At 41.9% G+C, this 15478-nt stretch overlaps 1 protein-coding gene across 3 annotated transcripts in view; it reads left to right on the top strand.

Annotated features, from left to right (window-relative positions):
- The window catches only part of LOC131140056 (ryanodine receptor 3-like), a 157623-nt gene that overhangs the window by 35568 nt on the left and 106577 nt on the right, over window positions 1–15478 (top strand). For 2 of the 3 annotated variants that reach the window (XM_058090131.1, XM_058090132.1), the window contains exons 3-4: window positions 9791–9910; window positions 14819–14923. In XM_058090131.1, the coding sequence (XP_057946114.1) occupies window positions 9791–9910; window positions 14819–14923 (225 nt within the window). Of the gene's footprint in view, window positions 1–9790; window positions 9911–14818; window positions 14924–15367; window positions 15389–15478 lie in introns of all 3 variants that reach the window. The other variant, XM_058090130.1, reaches the window with a different exon arrangement.

Below are 15478 nucleotides of genomic sequence, written 5' to 3'. Positions count from 1 at the left end.
CATGTGACAGCGTTTTTTTGTAAGGGTTTGCAGCAGGTGACAAAGGAACAAACAACCTTCCCCCTGCTTCTCTTTCAATCATTTATCAAGGGAATTGAAGCTTTTTGTCAAATGTGTTGTATTTTGGCGTGAAAGGGCTTCTTGGAGGCCCAACGGGAGAGCAGTTACAACACTGTGTCCACAGAACAAATCCTGGATTTTCCCGAAAGGAGAAAGTACTCCAGTTTTCAACATATTGGAAAATATTGAGAGAGAGACATTTTGGGTATAGAAACATTCATTCATTCATTCATTTTCTACCGCTTTTCCTCACGAGGGTCGCGGGGGTGCTGGAGCCTATCCCAGCTGTCTTCGGGCGAGAGGCGGGGTACACCCTGGACTGGTCGCCAGCCAATCACAGGGCACATATAGTGGGTGTGGATGTGGATGTGTGGTGGATGCGTGGATGGATGGATGGATGGATGGATGGATGGATGGATGGATGGATGGATGGATGGATGGATGGATGGATGGATGGATGGATGGATGGATGGATGGATGGATGGATGGATGGATGGATGGATGGATGGATGGATGGATGGATGGATGGATGGATGGATGGATGGATGGATGGATGGATGGATGGATGGATGGATGGATGGATGGATGGATGGATGGATGGATGGATGGATGGATGGATGGATGGATGGATGGATGGATGGATGGATGGATGGATGGATGGATGGATGGATGGATGGATGGATGGATGGATGGATGGATGGATGGATAGATAGATAGATAGATAGATAGATAGATAGATAGATAGATAGATAGATAGATAGATAGATAGATAGATAGATAGATAGATAGATAGATAGATAGATAGATAGATAGATAGGTGCTGGAGCCTATCCCAGCTGTCACCAGCCAATCACAGGGCACATATAGACAAACAACCATTCACACTCACATTCATACCTATGGACAATTTGGAGTCGCTAATTAACCTAGCATGTTTTTGGAATGTGGGAGGAAACCGGAGTACCCGGAGAAAACCCACGCATGCACGGGGAGAACATGCAAACTCCACACAGAGATAACCGAGGGTGGAATTGAACCCTGGTCTCCTAGCTGTGAGGTCTGTGCGCTAACCACTCAGTCGCCGTGCAGCCCGGGAAACAATATCAATCCAATTAATGTGATTTTATGCCATAATTGTTTCCCACAAATTATTGCTGGTAAATTATGTTATTGTCAACATTATTTTGACAACAAATATTTTCATTATTTTATAAATGGCAGAAAAATTCAAGTACACATTTAAATAAGATAAACAAACAACATCATAAAAAAAATAAAATAAAAATAAAATTGACTCGGCTGCACGGCGGTCGAGTGGTTAGCGCGCAGATAGCGTACCGTCATACCAAACCCCCATGGTGTCACCATTATCAGAGTATGTTCTCCCTTCTAGAACCATCTTTAGACGTTCTTCTAGGCATCCTTCCTATAGCATACTCACACACTGCGGGTCTATGTGTGAGAGGATACAAAACAGCGTGTGGTAGGAGAAACTGCTGCCCAGCTGTATTTTGTACCTCAGCTGTAGCAATCAGTCGAGTACAAAGTGTCGGCGTGTGAGTCAGCCTGTGTACAGTGTTGACTGGCAGCGGGCCCTCTGTAAACTCTTATTAGCCAAAACATTGGAGAATCCTGTCACAGGGGCACCAAGGCTAGCGGACTGGACTGGACTGGACTGTATCAAAGCAGGAGCCTAATTGATTTATAAGGATATTGATCCCGGATTCTAAAAGTAAATGTAACCAAAGGTCATTTGTGCTCAAAGTGTTGTCATTTTCAATCCTTGATTACGAGGATAAAATAAACAAATAAAGAAAGAATTACTGTCATGGCCGGGATGTGGAGGCAAGGAATGGTGGACTCAAGTGCAGGGTAGCAATAAGGCAACAGTGGAACCGGTCTTGGGGGGGGGGGGGGGGGGGGGGGCTGTCCTGTCTGTGTGGGGTGGGGCCTGCTGGGTGGTGGGAAGCAGTTCCCCACCCTTCATACAAATAGAGTGACAAATACACATAGGCAACTCCATAGGCAAATACATATATATATTTATATACTCCACATAGGCAAATACATATATGACCACTCCCACATACGTATATATATATATATATATATATATATATATATATATATATATATATGTATATGTATATGCATATATATATGTATATGTATATGTATGTATGTATATGTATGTATATGTATGTATGTATATATATGTATGTATATATGTATATATATGTATGTGTGTATATATATATGTATGTATGTATATATATATGTATATGTGTATGTATGTATATATATATGTATATGTGTATGTATGTATATATATATATATATGTATGTATGTATATGTATATATATATACATATATATATTCATATTTATTTGCATGTTGGTCACACTTAAATGAAACTTTTTACTGCACAAAAAATCCAAATCTACATGGTCCTGTATGGATGGATCATGGATTATGAATGATTATGATTATGATTTCTGGTCAAATTGAGACGAGTCTTGATGTTCTTTTTGTTCAGCAGTGGTTTTCGACATCAAGCTTTGCCATGCAGGCCGTTTGGCCGGTGGAGTCATGAACACAGACCTTAACTGAGGCAAGTGAGGGGTGCAGTTCTTTGGATGCTGTTGTGGGGTCTTTTGTGACCTCTTGGATGAGTCGTCGTTGCGCTCTTGGATGTAATTTTGGTTGGCTGGCCGTTTCTGTGAAGGTTCACCACTGTTCACCATGTTTTCGCTATTTGTGGATAATAGCTCTCGCTGTGGTTTGCTGGAGTCCAAAAGCTTTGGAAATGGCTTTATAACATTTTCCAGACGGATTGGTCTCAGTTATTCTCAGTTATGTTTTAATAGTAGGGGTCAATAATTGTTTTCACACAGGGCCATGTAGATTTGGATTGTTTCTCTCCCTTAAAGAGGACCTTAACTATGAACCATATAAGGAAGTCGCCCTTCTGTGACATCACAAAGGAACAGTTTTACCACGCCTTTTGAAACCGAACGTTTTGAGCCATCCCAAACTTCTTTCAGGGCTCAGTTCCAAATTCGTAAACCTCATTATCTGAAACTTTGGCGTGGTTTAACGCGAGAATAGAACATTCTAACTACATTTATAGGTCAGAAAAGTGGAAAAAGCATAATAGGTCCCTTTTAGTAATAAAAAAGTTTCATTTCAAAACCGCATTTTATGTCTATGACTAATATTGACATTTGTTTGATGAGTTAAAACATGTAAGTATGAAAAACATGCAAAATAAGGAAATTAGGAAGCAGGCCATAGCTCTCGCTGTGGTTTGCTGGAGTCCAAAAGCAGTTAATGTTAACTGCTTTTTAATGTAACAGTTATTGTTATTGTTATAATTTTATTTTTACTATTACTTCCAATAAGTATGACTGCTATACAATGATATATTTATTTATTAAAATATAGATATAATGCACAGTACCTCACAAAAGGCAGCAGTGCCTTCACAAATATGTGCCTTCTGCAAATATATTATTATACTGGAAATTCTCATGGGACAACACTAAAGAAATGACATTTGGATTCGTTGTGTTCTTTGTTCACGTATGTGTTCCACCGACATCATACGTGTACGCGACTTGACTATATTACGCGTACGTACAGGGTCAGAATAATGCATTATTAAATCAACTAAGCTCCACACCGACTCGACTTCAATGCACACTGATGGAGGATTGTGTTTTTCCTCAGGCACAAAGAGCCATTACTTGCTTTTAAACGCTGCATCACTTCCATCATCAACGGTGATAATGAATAATTAACTTGCATGCAAATTAGTACAAGGTCAGCCATGGGGGGCATAATTGGTGGACTCTCATTTTGTCATTGTAGAGTTAAAGGCGAGTCCCGATTGGTCAATAATCACATCACAAGCAGTCGCCATTGTTAATAGCGACGCAATGGCGATTTTGCCTAATTGGAAAAGAAATTGCTTGCTTGCAGGAGGCCTGTTGTGTTATTGCATCAGGCTACAGCACACACTAGCTAATGCCATTTTCAAGTTTTGTTATGCATTAAATAAATACTTCTCTATTGTTCCACCAACAACTATAAATGTGTGCTCAGTGTATGAACAACAACTTTGAAAATTAGCTTGTGTGAAAGCCATTTATTTTTTTAAGTATCAAACTTGTTATATCGAATATAAATCATGGAGAGATGGTGGACTGCGGACTTTCATCTGATCCAGCTATTGTCTGGAGCAGGGGTCTCAAACTCACTTTACTTGGGGGCCACTGGAGCTCGGGTCTGGGTGAGACTGGACCGCATCAGGTTTTCCAAAAAAAAAAAAAAACGCATTTATTAAAAACAAAAAAATTAAAAAAACTTTGCTTTGGTTCCAATTTTTTTAGAAGAAAAGCTCTGATAAAACATTCCACTGTTCTCAAATATCTTTTTATTTTTCTACACAAAATAAGCTGAAAAATATATAAACAAATCAAGAATAAAGAAAATCAATCAATCAGTAATAAATAAATAAATATAATAATAATAATAATAAAACGGCAAATAATAAAAACTTAAGAAACCACATATAGTTGGTGGGTAGACAAATTATTTTTTTCAGATTAAAATGAACAAAGCATTATTAGAGCCCTGTAGACATGACAAAACACGACTATAGTCACATTTATACTCTTTTTATTTACAACATATTGCGCAACTGCAGGGTCTTGAGACACATGCTAACTCGCAAACTAGAGAGCTAGCGACCTAAACGGTAGCCTTCAAGTTATTTCCTTTAAACTTAAAATAGCCAAAATTACCTAAATTACCACTTCCACACGGATAGGGAGGATAACTATTAACAGTTATTTAACCTTTAACATGAACATTAATCAAACGTAATAATTTTTTCTGGGTACATGATACCATACAGCATCCATATCAAACTTGCGCGGGCCGCACTAACATTAAATTTTCATATCAAGGCGGGGGCCTCAAACTAGTGTCCTGCGGGCCACATTTGGCCTGCGGGCCGCATGTTTGAGACCCCTGGTCTGGAGGGAAGCCTGCAGCGGTACTAATAGTAATAATAGAGAAATTCAGGGCCAAAAAGTTACTGCTCCAGAGTTATGTGTAATAACGCCTGTCTCACTTAGAAGTCACACGTTTCACTCATGCTGCTGCTGTGGGTGACTGTCACAGTTATTTTAAGGATTCGCAGGAATTCCGGGATGTGCGTTGTCAGCTGCTGTGATATGAAGTGAATGGGACTCCACTTTGACAGGGTGTGAGATGGATGGATGGATAAGGAGGAGGAGCTGTTCTACGGCGGGCTCCGGCCCAAGTTAGCCGTCTCAGCGAGTCCGTGTGCAGCGATTGGCTTGTAGAGGAGAGGCCTTACTGTCACTATGCAAAAATCTCCACCAATGTGGGCTTTTCCCTGTGCATCTGAAGAGCGTGATTGGTCGAAAACAAGAAAATACGACGATGGGAGCGCTCATTGATATGCGTTAGTGTTACTCGCGCAGGTCTCGGAGGTAAATGGATTTTTACACTGTTGTTGCAGTACACACACAATGGAGACAACAGTGTTATAGATTTACATAGAACAAAGGAATAAGGTACGGGTGGGGGGCGGGGGGGGGGGGTTATATTGTAATGGAGCCAAATTCAATCTCAAGGTTTCCTTGGAGACTCAACTAACATCCATCCTTCCATCCAGCTTGTCCTAAGCCTGACATTGTTTTAGGACAACTTCATGATTCCATTTCGAAGTTTATCTGGCATATCTTACCAATTGTGGTTTCAGAGAAAAAGACTATATCTATATCGATATAGCCTTGACGACATCACAGAGGGAGTCGCTTACTGAACGAACGATTCTCCAGCTTAGGTACAAAAGTGAAAGAGAGAAGCGATGAAGAGATTAGCTTGCCTCCCTGATGAAACAGATCTCAGCCCTCTCTGACTGGCTGAAATCTCATATTTGGATCAATTCTGTTCTTATATGCCCCCCCCCCCCCCCACCCCCGCACCCCCCCCTTCTCTCCCGGCTTTACACCAAACCAGTCAAGTGTTGATTTGACATATGCTATTAATTTCAATCTGTATTTCAGTTGAGTTACATTTCCCTATTGATTCGTCAGTCCCCCAGAACAGTCACTTGAATAGTAAAATCAATTCAAGAGAACAGTGACAAGTGCATTGGATTCTATACACACATACAAAGTTTATACATATTGTTTTATGGTAATGGTAATGGTTTTATTTCATTTGAACATGCATCAGATTACAATTGAATGCATCACATAATCAGTTCACAGTTCCACATGTCCAAAAGGAGTAGGAAGAAGCAAAGCTTATTAAATCCTACCCCTCCATCTGGTACTTTTACAATCAGTAACTGTTACGTTTGTTCACTTCCTGCTTTCCTAATGTAATTTAATTTTATTTAATTGTATTTTTTTAATTCATTTTTTTTTTCATTTTTCTTAATGGTTTTATTTCATTTGAACATGCATCAGATTACAATTGAATGCATCACATAATCAGTTCACAGTTCCACATGTCCAAAAGGAGTAGGAAGAAGCAAAGCTTATTAAATCCTACCCCTCCATCTGGTACTTTTACAATCACTAACTGTTACGTTTGTTCACTTCCTGCTTTCCTAATATAATTTAATTTTATTTAATTGTATTTTTTTAATAATTAAAAAAATACATTTTTTTCATTTTTTAAAATGGTTTATTTCATTTGAAAATGCATCAGATTACAATTGAATGCATCACATAATCGGTTCACAGTTCCACATGTCCAAAAGGAGTAGGACTGTTGAATTTGTTCACTTCCTGCTTTCATAATATAATTTAACTTTATTTAATTGTATTTTTTTAATAATTAAAAAAAATTATTTACATTTTTTTCATTTTTTTAATGGTTTTATTTCATTTGAAAATGCATCAGATTACAATTGAATGCATCACATAATCAGTTCACAGTTCCACATGTCCAAAAGGAGTAGGAAGAAGCAAAGCTTATTAAATCCTACCCCTCCATCTGGTACTTTTACAATCAGTAACTGTTACATTTGTTCACAAACCTCGTTATCTGAAACGTGGGGATACAATATTCTAACAACATTTATAGGTCATAAAAGTGGAAAAAGCACAATCGGTTGATATTTAATGATATTTAGTGTGCTCCAAATTTCCTACTCTCCTAATCTCCAACTGAACTGGCGCTCATGAGCAGCAACTAAAAAAAAAAGTGTGTCATGCACATCATGGCCCTGAGGCTTGTCTTATCGATTTCCATGCAGCTCTTCCAAACACACAAATGTAGAAAAAATAAAATGTGTATACTGTATGTGCATGTATTCAGATACTTGGAGTGGCTTTCATTTCTCTCTTTCATCATACTGCACTGTAGCATAGAAGCTTATGGATACTGCTACTTTATTACCACAGCACTCCTCACGTTAAATAATGCACCCGGCCATTGTAGAACATGCCCACCAACCACCCCCACCCCCACCCCCAAGTCCCATAACACCACATATCAGCAGATTTCTGCTTAGTCTGCTATTGTGAAGAATAACTGTTGCCAGTTCAGCATTTATGGTGTTAAACACTATCACGCCATTTATGCAACGTTTGTATCAAATCTTACTATTAGCAACATTTTACAGAAGTAGGGTTCGGATAAGTGGTTAGAGGAATTAATAACTGATATGCATATCAATCTGGCGACAACAGCTTAGCAGCAATGGAGGGAAACATGAGCATCCATCCATCTGCATAACTGATACGTATATGACATCATTTCAATACAATATTATTTAATAAGCGGGGCTGCACGGCGGTCGAGTGGTTAGCGCACAGACCTCACAGCTAGGAGACCAGGGTTCAATTCCACCCTCGGCTATCTCTGTGTGGAGTTTGCATGTTCTCCATGTGCATGTGTGGGTTTTCTCCGGGTACTCCGGTTTCCTCCCAACATTCCAAAAACATGCTAGGTTAATTAGCGACTCCAAATTGTCCATAGGTATGAATGTGAGTGTGAATGGTTGTTTGTCTATATGTGCCCTGTGATTGGCTGGCGACCAGTCCAGGGTGAAGACAGCTGGGATAGGCTCCAGCAACCCCCGCGACCCTCGTGAGGATAAGCGGTAGAAAATTAATGAATGTTTTCCTAGAGGGGCTGCATGGTGGTTAAGTGATTGCCGCACAGGCCTCACAGCTAAAAGACCCTAGTTCAATTCCACCCTCGGCCATCTCTGTGTGGAGTTTGCATGTTCTCCCCGTCATTCCCCGTTTCCTCCCACATTCCAAAAACATGCTAGGTTAATTAGCGACTCCAAATTGTCCATAGGTATGAATGTGAGTGTGAATGGTTGTTTGTCTATATGTGCCCTGTGATTGGCTGGCGACCAGTCCAGGGTGTACCCCGCCTCTCGCCTGGAGACAGCTGGGATAGGCTCCAGCATACCCCCACAACCTGAGTGACAGGCATCAAAAATGGATGGATGGATTCTGTTGGCTAGTTTGCTCCATGTCAATCATTACATTATAACAGGGGTGGGCAAACTACGGCCCGGGGGCCACATGCGGCCCGCCAAGTGTTTAAATACATCCCTGTGATTGGCTGGTGACCAGTCCAGAGTGTTGCCCATGGTAGAAAATGAATATATGGTGTAAATGCAGCGGTTTTTGGAGGTTTTTCCATAGGCAGAATAGTTTTTGTATCCTTAGTTGTCTACTTTTACCTGTTTTTATGTCTTTGAAACGCACTGTTCAAGTCTCACTTAAGGATTGACCAGTCCAGGGTGCACCCCGCCTCTTGCCTGAAGACAGCTGGGATAGGTTCCAGCACCCCGCGCGACCCTCGTGAGGATGAATGAATTATTTCAAGCTAACACACCACCTTCAAAAGGTGGCCTAATAGCTTTGACTAACAAGATAAGTTTGTGTTCTGTATAAATATATACCATTTGACATAAAATATTAAGTTATTTCACTTTCTAAATGTTTATTATTGATATGTTTGTCTTCTCACATGTAATGACAGGGTTAATAATATAAAAAAAGAGACCTATCTTTAACAAATATACATGCACATGGAGTCATTTACTTTCTTTGAAATCCTGGAATGTTCCAACCAATTGCTTCAACCTAATTTGCACCATACAAACAGTGTAAATAGCCTTAAAGAGATCGGGGGGGCTCAAAGGGATCAGCCATGGATGTGTTTGATCATTACATTTAGAAAGGAAAACCTCCCAATTAGCCAGTTGAGGCGGAGGGGAAAAAAAACGACGAACACGGGTGGAGACTGTGTGTTATTTATGAGCTTTAAATCTGTGTGGTATACTTGAGTGCCCGGTTTTATTTCTGCAGCCCAGCTTAATGTGCTTGAAGAATATCCAATCATTACGCCTCCTCACAGTCACATACACAGTATGTGTTTGGTTGCTCAACTTGGGTATGATTCCATTCATAACAGCTTGTCCTGTTTGGCTATTAGATACCGTAGCCAGATTCAGACACATTGTTTCATCTCGACTGAATTCCTTATCGTTAAGTGATGTTTTGTCACAAATAATCAGCCTGTTTGTGTCCAATCCCACTGACCGCTGAACAGTCCCAAGGTCTCCACTTCAGAAGTGTCTTATACAAAGGATTTGGGGCGGCCCTGTGCCCTATACGTGAGTGCACACAGAGATTGAAGTCCGTTTTCTCTTGACAGGATGATGAAGTGGTGCTTCAGTGTGTGGCCTGCATCCAGAAGGAGAATCGAAAGTTCTGCCTGGCTGCTGAGGGGCTGGGGAACCGTTTGTGTTACCTGGAGCCCACATCAGAGGCAAAGGTAGGCACACACAAATATATATTTATATTCATTCATTTTGTCCAGGTCGTGGAGGGGGGGGCTGGAGCCTATCCCAGCTGTTTTCGGGCGAGAGTCGGGGTACACCCTGGACTGGTCGCCAGCCAATCACAGCGCACATATAGACAAACAACCATTCACACTCACATTCATACCTATGGACAATTTGGAGTCGCTAATTAACCTAGCATGTTTTTGGAATGTGGGAGGAAACCGGAGTACCCGGAGAAAACCCACACAAAACTCCACACAGATATGGTAATGAGTGGAATTGAACTCGGGTCTCCTAGCTGTAAGGCCTGCACACTAACCACTCATCCGCCGTGCAGCCTGTTTCATCCCTTATTATTCATTCATTCATTTTCTACCGTTTATCCTCACTAAGGTTTCGAGCATGCTGGAGCCTATCCCAGCTGTCTTCGACCGAGAAGCGGGGTACACCCCGGTCGCCAGCCAATCACAGGGCACATATAGACAAACAACCATTCACACTCACATTCATACCTATGGACAATTTGGAGTCGCCAATTAACCTAGCATGTTTTTGGAATGTGGGAGGAAACCGGAGTACCCGGAGAAAACCCACGGAGAACTTTCAAAGAACTTCCACCAAGGGTGAAATTGAACTCGGGTCTCCTAGCTGTGGGGCTTGCGTACTAACCACTAACCGCCTTGCAGTCTTGATATCTATTATTCATTCATTCATTTTCTACCGCTTATCCTCACGAGGGTCGCGGGGATGCTGGAGCCTATCCCAGCTGTCTTCGGGCGAGAGGCGGGGTACACCCTGGACTGGTTGCAAACCAATTACAGGGCACATATAGTCAAACAACCATTCACACTCACATTCATACCTATGGACAATTTGGAGTCGCCGATTAACCTAGCATGTTTTTGGAATGTGGGAGGAAACCGGAGTACCCGGAGAAAACCCACGCATGCACGGGGAGAACATGCAAACTCCACACAGAGATGGCCGAGGGTGGGAATGAAATCCGGTCTCCTAGCTGTGAGGTCTGCGAGCTAACCACTCAACCGCCGTGCAGCCAATATATTAATAAGAAGATATCAAATAAAAGTGACACTTGACTGGAATGGGATGTATTTTCTCAGCTGTGTTACCAAATACAGAATGAACTGTTTTCTATGGAGTCATGCACTCATCCACACAAAACAATGGACCGAAAAAAGTGAACCGCATGAAAGGTTTTATTCACCCTGGCAAGAGCTCAGTGGGAGCCGCATATCCATTAAGCTCATCCTTGTATTGCAGCAATCAGTAAAGACAAGTGGAGATGCACATAACAATAGCAGGGATTGCATCCACTGCAGCCTCCTTCATGAGCTTTTCTCTCAAAGCTTCATGGAGAACTCTCCCTCTGTGTGGGTTGAAGAAAATTTGCTCGAATTAAACGTGACATTTTTGATGGATTGTTTCATAGACACTGTTGTCATTTGCTGTAAGTGCCTTCAAATTTTTTTATTATAGCTGAGTCGCGTCTTTGGAGCTGATGTTGCATTTTCTGCTTTAGCTGCATCAAGCTTGCACGGTACAACAAACCCGATCAGGCTTGTGTTTATAATAGTACAATAAATATAAAATAGTATCATTATTACAGCACAACATGCGACCTTGAATTAATGTTACATGTCACGCAGGGGTTTTAACCAGGAATTCTGACCCCTCCCCTATTTTTTAATAATTACCCATGTTTTTGGGCCCCATGGCAGTCATGTGACCTTGGAATTGTCTTAACGTTTAATCCATTATAACACACCCCTGGGCAATATCCTAAAATTAATTTACTATTAATCAGCAGCAGGCTGCACGGCGGTCGAGTGGTTAGCGTGCAGGACAATTCCAATTCAATTCCACCCTCGGCCATCTCTACAAATAAAAGAAGAAAATCTGTCAAATCAAATATTATTTTAAAGTTATGAATGACTATAGGTGTGCGGCACGGTGGTCTAGTGGTTAGCGCGCCTCACAGCTAGAGGACCAGGGTTCAATTCCACCCTAGGCCATCTCTGTGTGGAGTTTGCATGTTCTCCCCGTGCATGCGTGGGTTTTCTCCGGGTACTCCGGTTTCCTCCCACATTCCAAAAACATGCTAGGTTAATTAGCCACTCCAAATTGTCCATAGGTATAGGTAATATGAGTGTGAATGGTTGTTTGTCTATATGTGTCCTGTGATTGGCTGGCCACCAGTCCAGGGTGTACCCCGCCTCTCAGCTGGGATAGGCTCCAGCACCATGGCAACCCTCATATGATAAGCGGTAGAAAATGAATGAATGAATAATCATCAGCATAAAAACCTGATCAAAACATCCGTAGGGCAAACAGAATCATCATAATGTTATATGTTGTTGCCATGTTGTTGTCATTCATTGAGTTGTATTGCAAAATAGTAGATATTAATAATACTAAAACTATATTTAAAAGGTCATAAACAGGGTGTCTCTGCTCTAAAAATGGAAATATTCCATATATTAATATTAAATCCTACTGCTCGGATCGTCACTTATCCCGCTTGGTTATGGAACCAGTTAACTGCGATAAACGAGCAATGACTCTACTGTCACAATCTGCATGGGTGGCTATGGTTTATTATTGGTCTACCGTATGTAGTATTCCGGCCACTAGGTGTCAGTAATGGCACAAAACATGGACGAGACAGGAGATTACATCACATTACTGAATGTAGTCAGCTATGGTATGTCCAACGCGATCGAGTGAAAATAAGTTCCTCCTATTCCGTGTGGAAGTGGTTTGTTTTTGGATTCTTATTTTGGCTTTCTTGCCCACTCTATTTGAAACCCTTTCTTACTGTTCTCTCCGTGTATGTGTGGGTTTTCTCCGGGTACTTCGGTTTCCTCCCATATTCCAAAAACATGCTAGGTTAATTGTCGACTCCAAATTGTCCATAGGTATGAATTTGAGTGTGAATTGTTTGCTTATATGTGCCCTGTGATTGGCTGCCGACCTGTCCAGGGTGTATCTCGCCCAAAGAAAGCTGGGATAGCATACCCATAAGCGGCATAAAAAATGGATGGATGGACATTAGATGCTAACTAGTTAGCGGGCTTGGTGTAAACAAAGAATAGTAGAGTTAGGGACTTACTCTCGTTAGTTTTCCTATACATTACATACAGTAACAACAGTAATGATTACTTCGTACCTTCGACCATTGAGCGTGACCATTGCTGACCTCCAACAGGTCTAAAGAGTATTTATGTGTTTAAGTGTCTTTCCTCCTGTATGGGATGGCAATTAAACCTATAATGGATGTTTTTTCCCCATGTGGTCTCCATTGGCTTCCTGTTTTAGAAAAAGACGAAGTCTCACTCTTGGCTGAGCTGGTCAAATAATGAGGCACCTCGACCGCATGAAGTTGTTGATGTATGCGCTTTAAATTTTAACACCAAGCCGTTGGATGGTGATGAACTACCTGCATGGCCAGTCCTGTCAGCGTCTTCAATGCCACAGTTGCATCAAGCCACTTTATTTCTAGCGAAAGAAGTTTAATCTTCATTATAGCTGAAAAGAAGAGAAAAAAACCCCAAATGTATTCCTTTCTGATGCTATAAATAAATGACATAATACAACCAAACAGCATCATGTAACGATTCGTGATGAAACAAACATCCATGCCGCTGTAAAGCTGTCTTGGTGCTTCGCCCTGGGAGACCATACCCTGACAAGGATGGACACTCATCATCCATTCCGGCTCCTGCGGACCTTCATTTTACCGCCTCCCTCTCCCAGGGCAGTTGAGCAGTGCATGGAGGGCACAAAGGTTGGCTGTTAATCACCCACAGGGACCATGGAGGGTGGGGCTGAATTGCTTCCCATCCGGCCATTTACTTTGATTTCTCCTCAGAGATTACGTGACGTTATTTTTATCATGCAGTCATGTGATACGCATGTTTTATTATACTATCTATTATATGTAACACTTTTAATGCAATTGTCTTATTGTATTTTTTATTTTACAACATAATTTTGTGGAGTGGCGGCACGGCGGACGAGTGGTTAGCGCACAGACCTCACAGCTAGGAGACCAGAGTTCAATTCCACCCTCGGCCGTCTCTGTGTGGAGTTTTTTGTGGGTTTTCTCCGGGTACTCCGGTTTTCTCCGCTTTTTCCTCACGAGGGTCGCGGGGGGTGCTGGAGCCTATCCCAGCTGTCTTCGGGCAAGAGGCGGGGTACATCCGCTACACTGGTCGCCAGCCAATCACAGGGCACATATAGACAAACAACCATTCACACTCACATTCATACCTATGGACAATTTGGAGTCGCTAATTAACCTAGCATGTTTTTGGAATGTGGGCGGAAACCGGAGTACCCGGAAAAAAACCCACGCATGCACGGGGAGAACATGCAAACTCCACACAGAGATGGCCGAGGGTGGAATTGAACTCGGGTCTCCTAGCTGTGAGGCCTCTGCTCTAAGCACTCATGCATCGTGCATCATTTTTCATTAATTCATTCATTTTTTACCGCTTATCCTCACGAGGGGTGCTGGAGCCTATCCCAGCTGTCTTGGGGCGAGAGGCGGGGTACACCCTGGACTGGTGGCCAGCCAATCACAGGGCACATATAGACAAACAACCATTCACACTCACATTCATACCTATGGACAATTTGGAGTCGCCAATTAACCTAGCATGTTTTTGGAATGTGGGAGGAAACCGGAGTACCCGGAGAAAACCCACACATGCACGGGGAGAACATGCAAACTCCACACAGAGATGGCCGAGGGTGGAATTGAGGTCTGTGAGGTCTGCGTGCTAACCACTAGACCACCGTGCTGCCTAACTTTAAAATAAGATTTGATTTGACAGATTTTCTTCTTTTATTTGTAACTCCTTCTTCTATTGCTGCAGTATGTTCCTCCAGACCTGTGCATCTGTACCTTTGTGCTGGAACAGTCCCTGTCGGTTCGGGCCCTGCAGGAGATGCTGGCTAAAAGCGGACAGAACAGTGAAGGGGTGAGTGACACGGAAAACCGAAAACGCCACACATTTTTCCACTCCAGCCTGCGTAGGTATCTGAGAAGAGTGTGTAGTGTACAGCTCGCCTGTTTCGGGTGTAGAGATTAATGGGCTAAATAAGCCCACTGCGGTGACTAGGGGACCCCGGTTGCCAAGAGGTCCTCGCCTGCATGAATATGAATGAGGACAAAGGAGACGCAGTGGTCTTCATTTAGCGCCACAGTTTTCTATGGGAGAAACAAACTCTTCTGACAAAAAGGTTCATTACTCGCTGCTTTAAGATAAATAACGGACAAGCTGGAGGTTTAGGTTCACAAATAATCAATACAAGGTGAATTTGTCATCATTAGTGTGGAATTAATCTTAACATTGCTCTCTCATTGATGTGTTTTTATCCCATCTTTTTTTTTTTCTGTTTAATCTCCATCTTCCACATGATAGACACGCGGCCCGGATCGATGGGTATGTTCACCGCTCAAATCATTCCCATTCTCATCCCTAATGCATGACGCAGTGGAATAGTCCACAAGTCCTATTTGAACCCAATGACAC

The sequence above is a fragment of the Doryrhamphus excisus genome, chromosome 13 (assembly GCF_030265055.1).
Source record: "Doryrhamphus excisus isolate RoL2022-K1 chromosome 13, RoL_Dexc_1.0, whole genome shotgun sequence".
NCBI lineage: Eukaryota > Metazoa > Chordata > Actinopteri > Syngnathiformes > Syngnathidae > Doryrhamphus > Doryrhamphus excisus.
The sequence above is the reverse complement of the archived record's forward strand: the minus strand, read 5'-3'. Positions and strand labels throughout refer to the sequence as shown.